This window comes from Lygodium microphyllum, chromosome 12 (genome assembly GCF_053477565.2).
Source record: "Lygodium microphyllum isolate KBCC chromosome 12, Lygodium_microphyllum_v1.1.10, whole genome shotgun sequence".
NCBI classification, from domain to species: Eukaryota; Viridiplantae; Streptophyta; class Polypodiopsida; order Schizaeales; family Lygodiaceae; genus Lygodium; species Lygodium microphyllum.
Genome location: NC_141146.1, coordinates 54,136,704 through 54,153,485, shown reverse-complemented (window position 1 = coordinate 54,153,485; position 16,782 = coordinate 54,136,704). Strand labels below are relative to the sequence as shown.

The 16,782-nt window shown below is 38.6% G+C and overlaps 1 protein-coding gene across 1 annotated transcript; it reads right to left on the bottom strand.

The window, feature by feature from the left end:
- Nucleotides 1–10,912: 10,912 nt before the first annotated feature.
- Nucleotides 10,913–14,989, bottom strand: LOC148027778 (triose phosphate/phosphate translocator, chloroplastic-like). Its single transcript, XM_087689480.1, has 13 exons — nucleotides 14,798–14,989; nucleotides 14,083–14,494; nucleotides 13,892–13,966; nucleotides 13,147–13,212; nucleotides 12,988–13,066; nucleotides 12,709–12,829; nucleotides 12,505–12,600; nucleotides 12,295–12,407; nucleotides 12,069–12,146; nucleotides 11,833–11,949; nucleotides 11,647–11,746; nucleotides 11,444–11,544; nucleotides 10,913–11,359 (listed from the first exon to the last, which is right to left on the bottom strand). Exons 2-13 carry the CDS (start codon nucleotides 14,457–14,459, stop codon nucleotides 11,327–11,329), a joined length of 1,356 nt encoding a protein of 451 aa, XP_087545606.1. The 5' UTR covers nucleotides 14,460–14,494; nucleotides 14,798–14,989; the 3' UTR covers nucleotides 10,913–11,326.
- Between the last annotated feature and the right edge of the window lie 1,793 nt (nucleotides 14,990–16,782).

The following is a 16,782-nucleotide window of genomic DNA, read 5'->3' as shown; positions in this document are numbered from 1 at the left end:
GATGATGTCCTAGGCTTCTTTACTTTCTAAAGGATAGTGATTATAGCTATAAAGTGCTCTTGGTGAGGGGTGTGTGTGTGTGCACGTGCACTACTTACTTGGTGTAATCTATACCTAGTTCATGTGTACTTAATACTTTTGGTGGCCTAGCCTTGAGTTGAAATGACACACAAGGTTTTTAAGGCTGCAAGTGCAACTAGAGACCCTTCAAGGTCTCGAGTTGACCAACCTTAATATGAGTCCATCAGTGTATGTCCTTGTATTTTTCTTGTAACTCCTTTTTGTCTTATGGTGCTTGCCTCAATTTCAAAGTTGGCAAAGAGTCACCTCTTTCCCACTCTAGTAGTCTTGATATTGAGTTTGAATCTAGGGTTCTTTGGGCACTTGTTTCCTTGTGCAGAAATGCTTGCTAGCCAATGGTGGAAACCCTAATTTCTATGGTCTCAATGCACCAATGGGCTAACCTAGGTGTGGTGAACCCATTGTCAATTATCACTCTCTTCTCTTACTTGTAAGGTTAACTCCTAGTGGTGACAAGAAGCTACCTTTACACTGCAAGTTTTGTTAGTTGTCCCTATCTTTGTCAATTGTCACTAGATTTTCATACTTGCAAGGTTCCAATACGGTGGCAAGAATATTCCTATAGTGCACTATTTTCTGTGTGTGTGAGACGTCAACTAATAAGCCATCATGTGACCTAAAGTGTACCTAAAACCATGTATAACTAGTAAAATGGACCTATATGAGGTGCACATGTATTGCCTAGTGCAAATGGGTTGCCTTAAACTAGTGTGGAGCTCTTAAAAATGTGAGTGTAACTAGTTGGGAGCTTGATATCATATTTCAATGGAGTTCAATGCTAAGAATATTAAGAATATAAGCATTGAAATGGATAGAATGGAGACAAACTTTCAAATTGGGTTATATGGAATTGGAAATTGAAGATTACATGTCTCTTGAGTAGCCTTGGTTTTCATTCAATCTTTAGAGTAGGCTAAAGAAGAGTTTCAGAAATTTTTAACATAGGGGTTCAAGGCACACACCACTACCATTCCTAGGAGTAATAAGAATATCCTATGATGTTGCAAATCACTCCCTTCCACCATCAAAGCTCCAACAGTAAGAGTTGAAAAGAGACTCTAACTTCTTCCAATATGTCCATATAGAAAGGGGAAGATAGTAGCACTGAATATCATTAGGGGCTAAGAAGCATCTTCGAGTATATGATTTGACTAGTAAGACCAAGCTCCGATCCTCTTCCTAATCTTTACATGTCTTATGTATTAGCCACTAGTCAAATCTTTTTGAGACAATATGTTGACTCTCAACCCAATGGGAGCACCCAACTGTCTAAAGATTTGACTAGTAAGACCAAGCTTGAGACTGGTCCTCTTCCTAATCTTTACATGTCTTATGTATTGGGCCACTCAAATATTTTTGAGATATGTTGAGTCCTAACCCAATGGGAGCACCCAACTGTCTAAAGATTTGAGCTTTCACTTGCTAGAGCATTGGAATTATCATCAATGATGCAAATATATGGCCATTTAGTAGTAAGGGGAGACATGTAATCAAACCAACATGAATCTTATAATTGATTTGCTCCAAATGTGGATGTGTGACTAGAGTAAAAAAAAGTGAGGTGAGACACCATTGTCATATGGATATTTTCAGTGAGGTGAGACACCCTTGTCATATGGATATTTTTAGTTCAAATGGAATAGTTAAATAACCATTTATGTTGATTATAGATGTAGCATTAGAAAAAAGGGTATGTATCATTTTGCAAAAAATCTACTTGAAACCACACCATTGTAATACGATCAAGATGAACTCCCAAGTGATCCTGTCATACCCTTTATCTACATTCATGTTTATTACACAATAGCCCCTACTAATCTACATTGTTCTATCCCAATAACAATATTGAGGATACCATCATGGATTTTACTAGAATAAATAAGGCCACACTAAGCCTTGTTGAGTACCTTGGGTGAGATATACTGGATTCTTAAACCCATTGGCTTAGCCATCAACTTGTATGGGTAAGGCATCAACTTATATAGAATCAACTCAACCCTTTTGCAGCTAAAGCAAGTAGCTTACAACAACCTTACATTTTCCTTTTAATATGTTATGTATGAATTTTTTATATATTTATTGTTGTGTAAATGGCTTTTGTTAATGTACTATACTTTGAGGTCTCTTGCCAGTAATTCCTCTAAGCTCGAATGTAGCCTACAAATTTTCATTGTTAGATTTGTAGGAGGAAGTACATGCTTAGAGTTCATGTTATTATTTGGTGATATACCTCTTATTTTATAGGATATATTATAAGAAATAAATGCTAATGATTCCATGATTAGATTATCTATAAGGTATGCTTGAATATTAGTAACACGAGCTACATTGTAAAATGTATTTCAAGCAAAGTCATATATTAATACCTCAAAAGCAGACACAACCTAATGGCAATTTTGTACAAAAGATGCATAATCATTAGCTTTATAATACAAATTCATAGACATTGAATACATGCTTTGTCTAAGTGCCATTTATATTTTGCTTAGTATTGGTTTTGTTAGAATCTTCAAACAATGCATCCCTTAGTATCATTATATTGGCCCCACACCTGCATTTCCAAATTCCTTCTCAATGTGGAACAAGAAGGATTCATGTAATCTTTGCCCATCACACTAGCTAATCATTAGCTATAGCCATGTTACATATAGAGAGAGGAAAATAAAGAGTCAAGAATGTTCTGTGAACAAGAGTTACGATCCTTAAATTTTCAAAGACAAAGGAAGTGAACAGTTGTGTGTATGATTTTGAAGTTGAGCCTTTTTGACAAAATAAGAGACATTTAGTCCCTCCGAATATCCCTCCCCCTCCCTTGCCCTCGCAAAAGCCTAGTTGTGGTGTCGCTTCATCTCTCCCGCTATGGCTCCTGGGCCGTCATTATCGCGAGACTCCATGGATCGCATCGATTGTGGCTTCTGCTTCCGACTCGCCGCCGCCTCAACCTTTTCCTCACTGGTCACTCGCAGGAGAACCTCAAACCCTAGCGTCTCACACCTGAAGACGAAGTACAGATCAGTGATGTGTAGTTTGTGGTGCTGGATTTTTTGGATCCTGACCTCGTCTCGCAGGGCTCTCTAGGGTGAAGCACCTTGATGTGGGGATCTTGATCTGCAATAATGCAGGACAATGTTATCCATACGCCCACTTCTTTCATGAGGTCACGATCGATGCAAAGCTAACTATGGACCTCATACGTGTTGCCTGTGCTTCTAGGCATGCTCAATCGCAAGTGCGGTGCCATTCTGAACATCGGGTCTGGAACTGCGTAAATACTGGCGTCACATCCTCTCTATGCAGTATATATATACTGGCACCAAAGGGTACATTGGTTCTATCTCTATGTGCATCAAGAGCAAGTCTCCTGCATGTGAAATTCATCTACATGTGTTGGTAATGAGCAAGTAGGTATGGGAAAGGGGATGCCCATAAGATGCATTGTCTCTGGATATCATCTAATGTCTGATTATGTAGGTGCATTGAGAAATTCTCTAGAAACTTGTATGTGGAGTACAAGCACAATGGAGTTGATTTGCAGGTTCAGGTATGCTCCTTCTCTTACTTAGACTAAAATACGGATAGTATATTGTTGAGATGCCATGTATGCCATTATGAGTAGCTACCTTATTCAATTGTATTTAAGATCATGGGCTTGGGGCAATGAAATTTTTGTTGATGCACTTTGCAGAAATTTCTTTTGCTCTTAAGGTACTAGTATTTGAAAGCCACATGAAAGCAAGATAAGAAGCCCAAATATTTACAATTAGTTCTTGCTTGACCAGAAATAGGCTATGGGGAAGGTAGAAATGTGTATGTGTTTCTTAATTAGGCTAGACACATACTTGCTCTTCCCTTGATAGCTTTGGTTTTTACTGATGGTTGGTTCCCATTATCTTCTTGTGTCTATAGTTGCCTTCTAATACTTTGATAAACTGTTGGATTAGAAGTAATGTTTAAGCACAAGTTTTGTAGTCAAATGTCTACATGCATCAAAAGTGGTGGTTTTGCTGGTTTACTTCAAAGAGGTAAAGAAAGAGATCATTGTCTCCATTTATGAAGGAAAACCACAACAACTACTTGAAGGAAGAGAAGACATTCAGCTTGCAGTTGCAAATAAAGACAAATTGTAACCACGTTGGGATTGCGAGGTACTTTCTTGCTTAAGGGTGGTCTACTCAAAATTTTTAGTGAGTATGTTTTCTCCAATCATGTATTGAATTGTGTTTGAAAATTTAGAGCATATCTTTCCTCTCTCAATACTAGGTGGTAAACTTGATATAGTTTATGAAGTGGTTGAGAAAACTTTTATGTTGTGTAGAGTATGGTTTGTTGGCTACATGTTGGTAGGGCCTTTCCCAACTATTTTGGAGCTTGTGGTAGCATATTAGCAATTGAGAAGGGCATATAAGTACATGGCCATACTAAAGTCTTATGCTAAGAAAATAGATCTTCACAGGGGTAACAATTTTCTTGTTGACATTCTCATATTGGTTTTGCTAGGAAAGAAACATTTACATAGGAAACAACTTAAGAATATGTGTGCTAAATATATTTCACTTGCAAACAAAAAAGAGATTTGGAGTATGGCATCATGAAATGCTTGAATTGCAGGATATATACAATATGGGTGTGAACAACAGGCCTTGACATATTATGAATAGATGCAACTTGAGGGTCTCTTCACCTTTGCTTGTGCCTTGAAAGCCTGTGGTGCTAAGAAAAGGATACTATTGATGGCATTTCATTAGTTGATAGGTATGTGAAATGTGCTTTACTTGTAGTAGTACAGTACATTTTTTACCAACTTTTAGTCAAAGAGGTGGTTTTATGGAGCTCCCTAATAGCAGGATATGCGCCACATGGGCATGATAAGAAAGTACTAAACTGTTATGAAAGAACATGATATGAGGGCATCTTTCCAAATAATGATAGCCTATGGTTGTGTCAAAGCTATAGTTGAGGGACAAGAAATACATTTTGAGATTGCTAAATAGTGGTTTCTAAAATAAGATATTCTAGCTGGCAATGCATTGTTAGACATGTATGCAAAAAGTAGGTTGCTTGCAAAAGTGTAAGAGGTGTTTGAGAAGCATAGTTTGGAGTCTAGTCTCATGGAATGTACCAATTATAGAATATGTACACAATGGTTATGGTGAGCAAGCATTGAAACTTATTGAATAGATGAACCCGAAAGTGTTTTATGTTGACTCAGTCTTTGGTTGCATCTAAGGGCCAAGAAATACACATGATATAGTAGTTGGCATTGTATTAGTAGATATGTGTGCTAACTTGGCTTCCTTGCAAAAGCACAAGTGCTTGATAAGCCACTAGTTTCAAATCTAGTTTTGTGAAATGTGCTAATAGCAGGATCTATACATGATGGTTATGGAGAGAAACTGGGGTATTTTGAATAAATGTATTGAAAGTTTGTGGTAGCTTAGAATATGCAATTAAGGGACAAGAAATAAGAAGTGTTTGATAAGATTTCTACACATTACCTAGTTGTGTTGAACATACTTATCTCAGTGTATACCCAACATGGCCAAAGTGGGAGCTTTGACTTCTTTTGACCAAATGCAAGATGAGGTCCTTTCTTTCTCTAGATACATTTTCCTTTGCTTATGTCTTAAAAGCCTGTGGTAGCATTAGAGCTACAAACAAGTGACAACTAATAGACATTGCAATGTAGAAAGTGGGGATGCTATAAAGTTGTTGGCATGTATCGATATATGTATGCCAAAGGTTGCCTTTTTGAAGATGCACAAGAATTTTACGATAAGCTTTTGAGTTGGATGTGGTCATATATTTTTAAATGTAGGATTGTCATATATTGTTAAATAGTGTGCTTGTAGTAGTAGAGGATACTTGTAGTGATGTTGGAGATATGATATACCATTACTTTCACTATTTCACACGGATACAAAAAGTCAAACTCATGCTTATTCCAAGTTAGAGAAAATTAGAATCACATAATTTCCTATATAGGAAAACTATCATATGTAGGGAATTTTTCCTTTATAGGGAAACATAGAAAAATTTCCCTATGTAGGAAAACTTTCCCCCATATGAAAATTTTCTTACATAGAAAAGAAAAAAAAGGGAATTCCCTATCAATTCCCTAGATAAAAATACACATAAGTAGGGGAAGTAAATAATAGGGAAAATGGAACATTTCCTAGTTAGAAAAACTAAGAAATCACAAAGGGAAATTTAGACATAAGTAAGGAAAGTAAATAATAGAGAAAATAGAACATTTTCTAGTTAGAGAAATGTTCCATTTTCCCTATTATATACTTTCCCTAATTATGTGTATTTTTATCTAGGGAATTGATAGGGAATTCCCTTTTTTTTCCTGTGTAGGAAATGATTAAAAGGCCCTTGTGTTTGTATTGTGGACATTGGCAAAAATTCTATTATTCACTTTTACTTTATTAAAATCACTTTTTAAATAAAGTATTTTTCTATTATTATTTATATCAGAGATATAAAAATATCATTCTATTAGATTTTATTATGTTATTATATGCCTCCTATATGCTAAGTTGTATAATAAAGCTACTACATAGATGTTATATGTTATACTTTTTTATATGGTAACTTTTTCGATGAAGTTACTATAGAGATAGTCATAAAAATAAACTTCCTATATAGTAAGCTAACCGAAAAAAACTTTCTATATAGTAAGTTAACTAGAAAAAAGTTTCTATATAAAAAACTATCTTTCTAGATTGGCAATCTAGTAAAGTTTGATTTTTCCTATATTAGACTCTTTCTAGTTATGTGGAAATCTAACTAGCAAATTCTCTTTTTTTTCCTATATAGTAAGTGGTCTAGAGTTTCTTGTGTTCGATCTCAAGTTGGCGTCACCCGACTACAACTACAACTTCGTCTCAGATAATTTTCGTAATCATCAATCCCTTCATCAACAAGAGGCCAAGTCTGTTGCGTCACCTTTCACGTTGTCGATTCCCTCCGTCCTTCACCTTCTCATCACCGCTTTAATCCTGTATCAACTACGTTGCCGTTCCGTCATCCTTCGTTCTCCCCCACAGAGCTCGCCCCTTTCTTCTTTTATAACCACGATTATAGCTCATGGCTTTCCCCAAAAGCTTCAAAAAAGCTACGTCTATTGAGATGGACGTATTCAATGGCGTCCACTGTTGCTTTTCCCGCTATGTCAAACTTTTCAAAATAAGCTGCTTTTTTTTATGTTGGTCGTGAGCACCACAAAAAACGATGACATATAGCCAAAGGGCCTCATGGTGTCACTTGATATCATCGATGTATATATATATATATATATTGCCAATGCATATAGTCCTATAATTATGAAGTTAACACGACCCATAGTCAACACACAATTTCTTTTGTATTGGTCACGTCGCATGCTACAGTTACCGCTCCTTCTATCATATACTTATGCTCCTGATTAATCACCACTCTTTTAGTGTATCAATATACTTGCATAGGAAATTTGACGTTGCAGCTCCATAAAAATGTTGGCCAGCTTGTAGTTTTATCCCAAGATGTTTGTATGGCCATCTTGAGCCTTAAAACAAGACCCCATAATAGAGTAGTCCCAAAGCACAAAAAGTCTCCTTCATAACGAATGCCCATGATATGAACGAATAACTTTTAGCTTTTGTAGGTTTGCTAAATGTTGGCATATTATATGTGCTTGGCAACATCCAGTTTATAAGTTACATGAGAAATGTCCAAGCAAAGAATCATCATTGCATTCTTTTCCTCAAGTCCTTGAGACTTCAAAACAAAAATCTTCATGTGAATCCATTTTTCATGTATTGTTCCCTGTCAAGAACATGCTTTGGGAAAGAACTTTGTGCCCAATCACTCCTCCAGTTTGCAAATTAGATTCCATGCTATGCAATCAATCGAGCGATGCTCCACACAAAAAATTATGAATGCATTAAGGGAATTGTGCCTAGCCTAACTACATGTACTCGTGCATCATGCAATTGCAAACACAAGAAACACACAACGGAAAATAAACTCATAATGACAATGTCTTAAAAGTCCAAAAACTTGACCAAAAAAAAAACTCCGCCCTCAAGTTTGCAGTGGTAGACGCACAATGTCACGACAACAGAAGTGAGGCGGTATGTTTTGGCAGGTGCATGTGATGGGAGGGGGGTTTACCACCACATGGTGACATGGACACCATCATAAATATTACAACTATTCAATATTGTTAAGCAAGCATTTCAAGAGAAATGGGTCATGGAAGTATAAAGAAACCCCAAAGCTTGGCTCCATTTAATCCAAACAACTTAATTATATAAAAGAAAAAGCCTCAAACTATTGCCTAACAAAATTTAACATCCTTTGTTGAACTTGCACCATGAGAGAGAGAGAGAGAGAGAGAGAGAGAGAGACACATCTCATGTGTCAATTTCTCCTTTTCTGTAAAGGGAGAGAGCAAGAGAGACGAATGAGTGGAAAGTGCATCTAGGAGAGGCTTGTGGACCTTGTTAAATACAACCTATTGCACCTTCTCAAAACATGCACTCTATATAGTAAAGGGAGAGAAAGACCAAGTTGTAGAAATGCATGCTACTCAAAAGCAAGATTAATAGTATAAAAGTAAGATCCATGCATTAAGCCACGTTGCATTCATAACCTAATAGCATTTTAAGACATACATGATCTGCATATATTCCTCACTTCCCTTCCCATACAAACATAAATATTGGCACCATGTATCAAGGTATCAAGTCTACAAAAACACCTCACAAATCTAATTTGTCAACTATCAATTTGAATGGAAATGTTGTTGGACTATAATAGATTGTATAACCACAAGATTAAGCAAAAACTCTAGCTACCCAAGTTGAATGTGGATTCATGGAAGAGGGCCTTCCTTAATGGAGAAAGCTTCCATTCTAGAGAGAGAGAGATAGACGCTGAGACTTTTAGTGAAAATTGGGCCACACATCGTCTGCTACATCCTCCCTCACCTCCACCACTAGTCCAAGATCCAACAATCATGAACCTAGATAAGTGCACTGACTAAGTAAATTGCACTACAACACAAAAGTGAATGAAAGAAAGGGACAAAGGAGGGAAACATTCCCTTTTGCCTGTGCAAGGAAAGAGGGAGCGCATGCGAGAGAGAGAGAACTTTCCTGGCTATGGATACTTCTTAAAATGGGCCCACAAGTCTTGATGGCCAGATTTGGCAACATAAAAGCACCTAAAAGGGGCAAATGGTCTTCCTTGAATCGTTGCTCCCCAGATTCGAACTTAGAGCACTTTTGCCTCACGCTCATGCAAAAAAATTGGGGAATTTTTTTCTTAAGAAAAGGGGGGCAAGAAGTCATTCAAGTGTCATTTGGCATATTAGGTTAACTTTTGGGTATGATTTGGACCTCACTCCTAAAGTGCTCAACCACCAACCTCAAATTTGGTGTGCTTAGATGGAGGGGTACATGGCAATTGATAAGTGCATGGGCCCATTACGAGGTGACCACCACCCATCATCTCCTATGTACACATCAACAGTCCAACCTCCACATCTCACAAACAAGCATGCATTTTGAGCAATGGTAGATGCTAGAGACAAATTGAAAACACATGCTCACTCGTATTTTCACACATGATGTGCTCCAAGCCACATGTTTCTTTACTACCAATTGTTGGGCTCATCCACCTTTGAGTAAACAATCTAATATTGACTCAAAAAAATAAAGCGAGTTACTATAGCTTAGACTAAGTTAGCACCTCACACCGACGATTCAAAGCTTCATTGTAATTTTATCCCATATTCATGTGGATTCAAATGCCTTATCAATGCAAATGTTAATCACCATCCCAAAACATGATCCTCCCGACATCACATGGTAGTTCATGTTGACCAACACAGCTACAACAAACTTTTTTAATGGACAAACTCGTATTTCCCATTATTGTTGATGAGCAGTGGGATGTCTACTTTCCTTCTCTACCATTCCTTTCACCTAAGGGTCTAAACTTCATTAGGTTAGTTTGTGCCTACATGTACAGCTCGTCTTAATATCCTCAACCACTTGGACCTAGGATAAGGGTGGCTGCACCTTTTCGAGCAACCACCTTATTTTTAGACCTCGCCCTTTCCTCCATCACGTTTGTGACCTGCTTTTTGGAACATTCCTGTGTATATATCCTTGCTCCTTAGCAAAAACACAAAGCAATAAATCTGACCACCACAAATTAGCTTAATACAATTTGGCATCAAGGTTGAGCCCATTGAGGATCTCATTGCAAGGACACAGCAAGGAAGAATCCTCTTCCAACAAATCAGAACTGTCAGGCATGTTTCTTCCTGAAGAAGGATGAAGCACCAAGGGTCGCTAGTGGATGGAAAGTAAGAGCTGATAGATGCAGCAGAGGGATGGGAGGTGTAACTCAACTAGATACAACTTCAGGTTTTAAAGACACTTGCAGAGGAATCCAGACGCACCATGCCCTATGGTGAAGGGATGGGTCCAGGGTGCCAGTGAGATGTTATGCAATATAACAAAGAAAAGCGGCAATACATACAGAGACAAATATGTTAAATACTTGTGACCTCTTCGAGATCATCTGAATAATCAGTTTGTTGGCACACTCTGAATACAAGTGCAGCATGAGGTTACAGTGTAGCACCACCTGGGAAATTAAAATAAAACATGCTCTTATGTTAAAGCCACAACCAGAATAGTACGCTGCCTGTGTTACAAAGATTCAGATACAAAACAAGTCCAACACTCGGTGACCTCTTCAAGTTTATCTGAATAATCGCTTTGCTGGCACACCCCAAATAAAAGTGCAGCGTGAGATTTCAGTGTAGCACCAGAAGGGAAACAAAGAAAACAACATGCTCTTATGCTAAGCCACAACCTGAATGGTATGCTGCCTGTGTTACAAATATGCGGATACAAAATACAAAAGCTATAATCCCGTTTAAGCCTAGAATGGACAATCATTTACTGATTGTGTTGCAGAGCATTATAAGTGATCTGTGTGCTGGCAACTGTGGCCACCGCTGCATCAGGAATTTATTCTAAAATTTTCCTTATGACAAGATAATTAATGATACAGCTCACAATTCCTGCGGCAGGCATCCATGAAAGACAAAATTGCACCTCTAAGGGTGAAAGTCAATGGGACAGCTCTTGAACTGTGATTAAAAAACAAATCAAAATCAAGCCATGCTCCCCCTGTAAATAGGGAATCAAGGCACCTGAAGAATCGACCCATACTAATAATGAGTTCATGCTGTTTTAGCTTCACCAGTCAATGCTTTCTGCACAAAAACACATTATGTAAGCTTTAAGGATAGATGATGCTTAAGGATTTGGTCACTTGTCAAATTCAAGTACACTGTTACCCGTTTTTCTTCTTCCATCTGTGCCTTAATCAGAGAATAGATCGCAACACCGGCTATAGCAATGGCAGTACCAATCCCAGTCTGAGTAGAAATCTTGTTTCCTGCAACATTTTAAGAAAAGAAACGATCAGTATTTGCAACTCACACATAGGGAATGATTGGTGAAGTACCAGTATAAAATTTATCAAAAGTGAAGCCTTTACCAAAAACCACAATTGAAAACCCAATAACAAAAACTCGCTTTAAGACATTGCCAACAGCATGAGTGAGAGGTGCAACTCTTTCCAAAGTGTTTGTTGCCACCTGTAAAATTGCAGAATGCTCATTTAGTTTGATGTTAGGAAGTCCAGAACATTTACATCGAGATGTTTGCATTACTGGAACATCACCTGATTGTAAAGATGATAGAACATTCCAACCCAGAAAAGGTCCGTCACAAGTTTTGTCATACCAACTTTAGCTATGGCATCAGCAAATCCATGCTGCATTAAGGCAGGGCCCTCAATCTGCAATTGACAAAACAGTAGCAAAATTTCAGCTATTAAATAAATAATGATATGAACCGAATCCTCAATTCTCCAAGCTTATGTTAATAAGGTTCACAGCAAGATAAGGACAGACTAACCAATATTGCTGGAGGTATACAGAAAAGCAGTGCTATGATTGAAATATATGCATAGAGGTTTGTGCTGTCCATCCCTGTCTGCATAAGAAGCCCCAAATAATGATGATGACAAGCTAAGCATATGTTCTACAAATAATGACAATGGAAAGCTAACTGTAAGTTTTAGTGTTTCACTAAACATGAAACCTAGGGGATTTCTGGGTGAAGACATAATAAGACATTTTACCATTGCTTTCTTGGAGTACACACTTCTGTAGGTAAATGCAATATTAGAAGTCATTGCACTGAGAAACCCAATCCAATTGAAAGATAATTCCGTCAAAGAAGCCATTGACACACCTGGCCAAGTCATCAGGATTGCTCAAAATCTACTGCATTGGAACAACAAAACTGCAAGGAAAAATTAGAAATATATCCATTGCTATTTTCATCATACCAAGTACGACTGGAGCCAGAGACAACCAGAGTTTGAAGGGAATCTGTTGGCCCAGAACAAATTGAGAAGCAGCAGCATTGAAGAAAGGTTCCAAAGCTGGTTACACAAAGAAAGAAGTAAGATTACTCAATTAGCTGCAAGACCATCATTCGACAACATAGCAGACTCCATAAGCATGGCATAGAACTGCCCTAGATGATTTGCCTTTAATGGTGTGTGTGAATGACACAGCCACAGCTGCAAATGAGACATTGCTCATCACATGTCCTAGAGCATGGCAGAAGGAAACTGGAACCAAGAGCCCAAAAAGCTCCTTATTGATCGGCTGCATGGAAAACATTGAGGTTGTTGAGCCTAGACAGTTGAGCATGCAGTAAACTTTCTGTATTGTATAGTCAGCATGAGAGTGCTAAGTTAAATCTATTCACTAAAGCTCATAAATCTAAAGCTACTCTGCTCACACCCAGTAATTCAGGTACCTACAGCTCGCTTAGGCAAGCCAACAGCCCAGCTCACAAGGCAATATGCAACACCAACTCCTAAGTGGATCACCGACACAAAACTGCAGAAGAACCATAAAGTTAGCTAGCAGCACCATGGCACATACATGAAAGAAATCATGACTAGAGAGTGTACACTTACTAGGGATAAGGAAAGTAGTTGTAGATTTTCTTGTTCAGGATGTTGAATATGACATTCAAAAAATACCTGAGTGTGAGCACCAATGAGAAGTGAGTGGAGTCCCAGAAAAACTACTGATTAGTTTAAGAAAGTATCATAGCTAGAGTGAAGGAAAACTGCAGGAACTGCTGCTTACAAAAAGTACTTCCTAAAATGAAGTAAAGTTTAAGTGTGACTGACAGGAAATTGACAAGCTGCCTAAGCAATCAATTCACAAACTTCGTGGCACATCCAAACCTAAAGTGAAATCACACTACTTCAATGCTGATTATAAATGGGAACCTATGTAAAGGCAACAAAATTGTACTCATCAAAAGCTTGCCTGCTCCAATTAGGACAGAGGTTTCTTCCTGAGTTATCCTACTGATTAGGACAATATGTGTTTTCTCCCTCACACATGTGCGCACACGCACTCACACACACACACACACACACACACAAGCTCATGGAAAAGGAGAAGGTTTATCTGAATAACTGTGGTTCTTCCATTTATATCTTCCTCCAGGATATAAGGACTTTTCTGTCATTAAAAGCCCTGGACAACTTCAAGCCTGTGTCAAGTGCTCTAAAACAGCCAGCTTATCTCACATGATTATGCAAAATAAATGGGCCATTCCACACATAGTCCACTCAATGCAGAAAAAAACATTCACTAGGAACTTGCCTAGGACATATTTAATTGCAGATGAGTCTGAGAGAAACTCACCACATGAAGAAGAAGAAACCTGTTACCAGTGCTGGATATCTTTCCAAAAACCCCTTTGGACTTTCAGTTACAGCCCTGCAAACAACACCCATTTCAGCACTGTTCAATCAATCAAGACATATTGTATGATGTGATTCAACAATGATTACACTCCCTTGCGCATTAACCAGACAGAAACTACATTTACTTACGGGGATGAAAGATCCCCGCTTTCTGCATCTGCTGCTGCAGCCATACACACAGGTGATGTAGCCGTCCTCTCTTTTCCTCTTCGTAGTAAAGGCAGAGGTGTGCCATGGCCTAAGCCCACCCCATAAGTTGATGTACTTGGGGGTACTGAAAGCAGTGGTTTCCTGCACATCTGAGAACCCAGAGAAAAGCAGACTGATTTCATGGTATTCAACCTGTCATAAGGAGTGCACAAAGTGCTGTTACTGGACGAGCAGCAGAGTGTCGACAAGTTTTTGCTGCTTATGGCCTGCCCAAAGCCATGCCTTCTTGGAGCCGGAGAAGGTGATCGAGCGGAGGCCAAAATTTCAGAGGCTGAAATCAGATGGACGGCCGCCATTGCAGCAGGTACTGATAAGGAGAAGGGATCGTGATCTGCAGAAAAGAAGGACAGGGATTTGTGATGTGTTGGAAGACGCCAATTTGAAACCTTTAAGAGGAACGAACGAGTGCAAGACCGTTATTTAAGAAAAGCTATGAAAGTAGAACTAAATCGTCCGGTAGGCAAGCTCCAAGGGGGGTAGACAGACACACACATATACACGACGCAGTCAATCACACACACACACACACACACACACACTCTCTCTCTCTCTCTCTCTCTCTCTCTCTCTCTCTCTCTCTCTCTCTCTCTCTCTCTGTGAGCATGTGTTGCATGCGTGAAGAAGGGCAACATACCTGTGTGTCGAGGACGACAGATCCGCTTAACCTCTCAAATTCGCGACATACGACCTCGCTCCGGGCGTCTTGAGGAGTCCTGATCCTGCTACTGCTGCTTTCAATCCTGCCCGTAAAAATACAGAGACAGAGAGACAGAAAGAGAGAGAGAGAGAGAGAGAGAGAGAGGAAGACCCCAAAGCCAGACAGTGGACCCCTATCGCCGGACCTGGGACAAATTTACACTATTACCTGGCGCCACGTCAGACGGTTGGCTTACAGTGGACGACCCTAGTCCTAAGATTCTGCACTCGGGGCAAAAATTTGACACAAGCACAGTGTACTCATTCGTCAAAACCCCTTCACAAGATTCATTACACACATGCCTCACACATGACCTATTGCAAGCCCACCAAGCATACCATGGTGACTACGCTTCGGACATGGCAAGCAAGCTTTAGTTCAGCCATTCTATCCCTCGATTACCATAGGGAGATCATGTGTTTGCCTTTGAACCACCGTTAGACTAGCATGGTTATAGGACACGTATGATTTTAATTCATTCTGGACAAAAGCAGTTTGTGACAAGGTTGCGCACAAATTGTGGCTATTGATTTACCGTGATTGAATGTTTGGGTTCTAAAACTGTTGCTTTTGAAGACCTCATGTGCAAATCATAACAAGGCTATCCTTTTGTTCCTTTATTTTTTGCAGCATAGCAACTAATGCATTAGGTTGGCTATTTCAGAGTGAGATGGAAAACAGCAACCTCAAAAGGTATTTCCACCCTTGACCCAAATAAACCAATGGTTCTCTACCAATTCACTAATAACACAAATGGCAATGTGCCCAATAATGGGTCCTTTTGTTAGATCTTTTCGGCAATGCATCTCAACATTTTGTGTTGATTCTGTGAAGCCTTAGGCTCTTTGCTTAACCCACACAAAACTAGCACTAAATGTTATATCCACCTGCCTAGTGCCTAGCTCGCATAAAGATTGAGTCCTCAAGCTCCTACATATACCCATAGGCTCATGGTCACTCAAAAAGCAAAGGTGGCAATGGGTTGTGGCAAAGCTCAAGAAGAAAGTGGACTATTAGAGGGGTTTTCAGTAACCTAGCTACTTATGGCTTTTACCCTCAAACATATTGTTATCCTTAAAACCATTTACTTCCTCTCTTGTTAACAATGCCCCAAAGATGGCCTCAAGGCATTTGAAGCCTTAAGTAAAAATTTCTTACATGTACACTACCCAAGAATAGAGGGGGCCTAGGACTCCCCAACCTTGGCATGCTTGTAAACTACTGAATGGCAACCTAAGAGTACTCTCTTACCATTTTAAGACTACACAATTATCTTACATAAAGAAGTAGGTGATTTTAATCTTGCATTACTACAAATATTGTTATGAAATTATGGCATTTACAGTATTTTCAGAATTCACTATGAAAATAAGATTATTTTTATTTTATTTATTGTGGATTTTTTGTTGCATGGTTTGTGATGACTTGTTGCATAAGCGTGTATGTGTGACATTGGTTGCATTATGCATGGTAGATAGATGGAAGGATACTAATGTGCATGTATTGTGGTGAGCAGATTAGAACTTATGCTAAATAAACATTTTGAGAAAGAATTGTTTAATACATAAGAATTAATTATGGTTAAGTGCTTCATACCATGGATTTATTGTATTAATTTGTGCAACTTTTAGTGCAAGGAAGTTGTAGGCACACATGTGCAATTCATTTGTCTTGACAAAATTATTTTACAAGGCCTAGAAGACTTGCTTTATCAATGTTTGGACGCATCATCACCATTTACCATCTAAAGCAAATATCATCATTTTATCCAATGGCCAAACACAACTTCTAGTGGATGGTTGATTTAAGATTCTCTCTTCTTCACCTCAAAAGGAGTGCCAACACCTTCACAAAGCCCAAACAATTTATTCTTCTACAAGATTATTAGGTTATGAACTAAGTATGTGGTTTTCCCTTCTCAA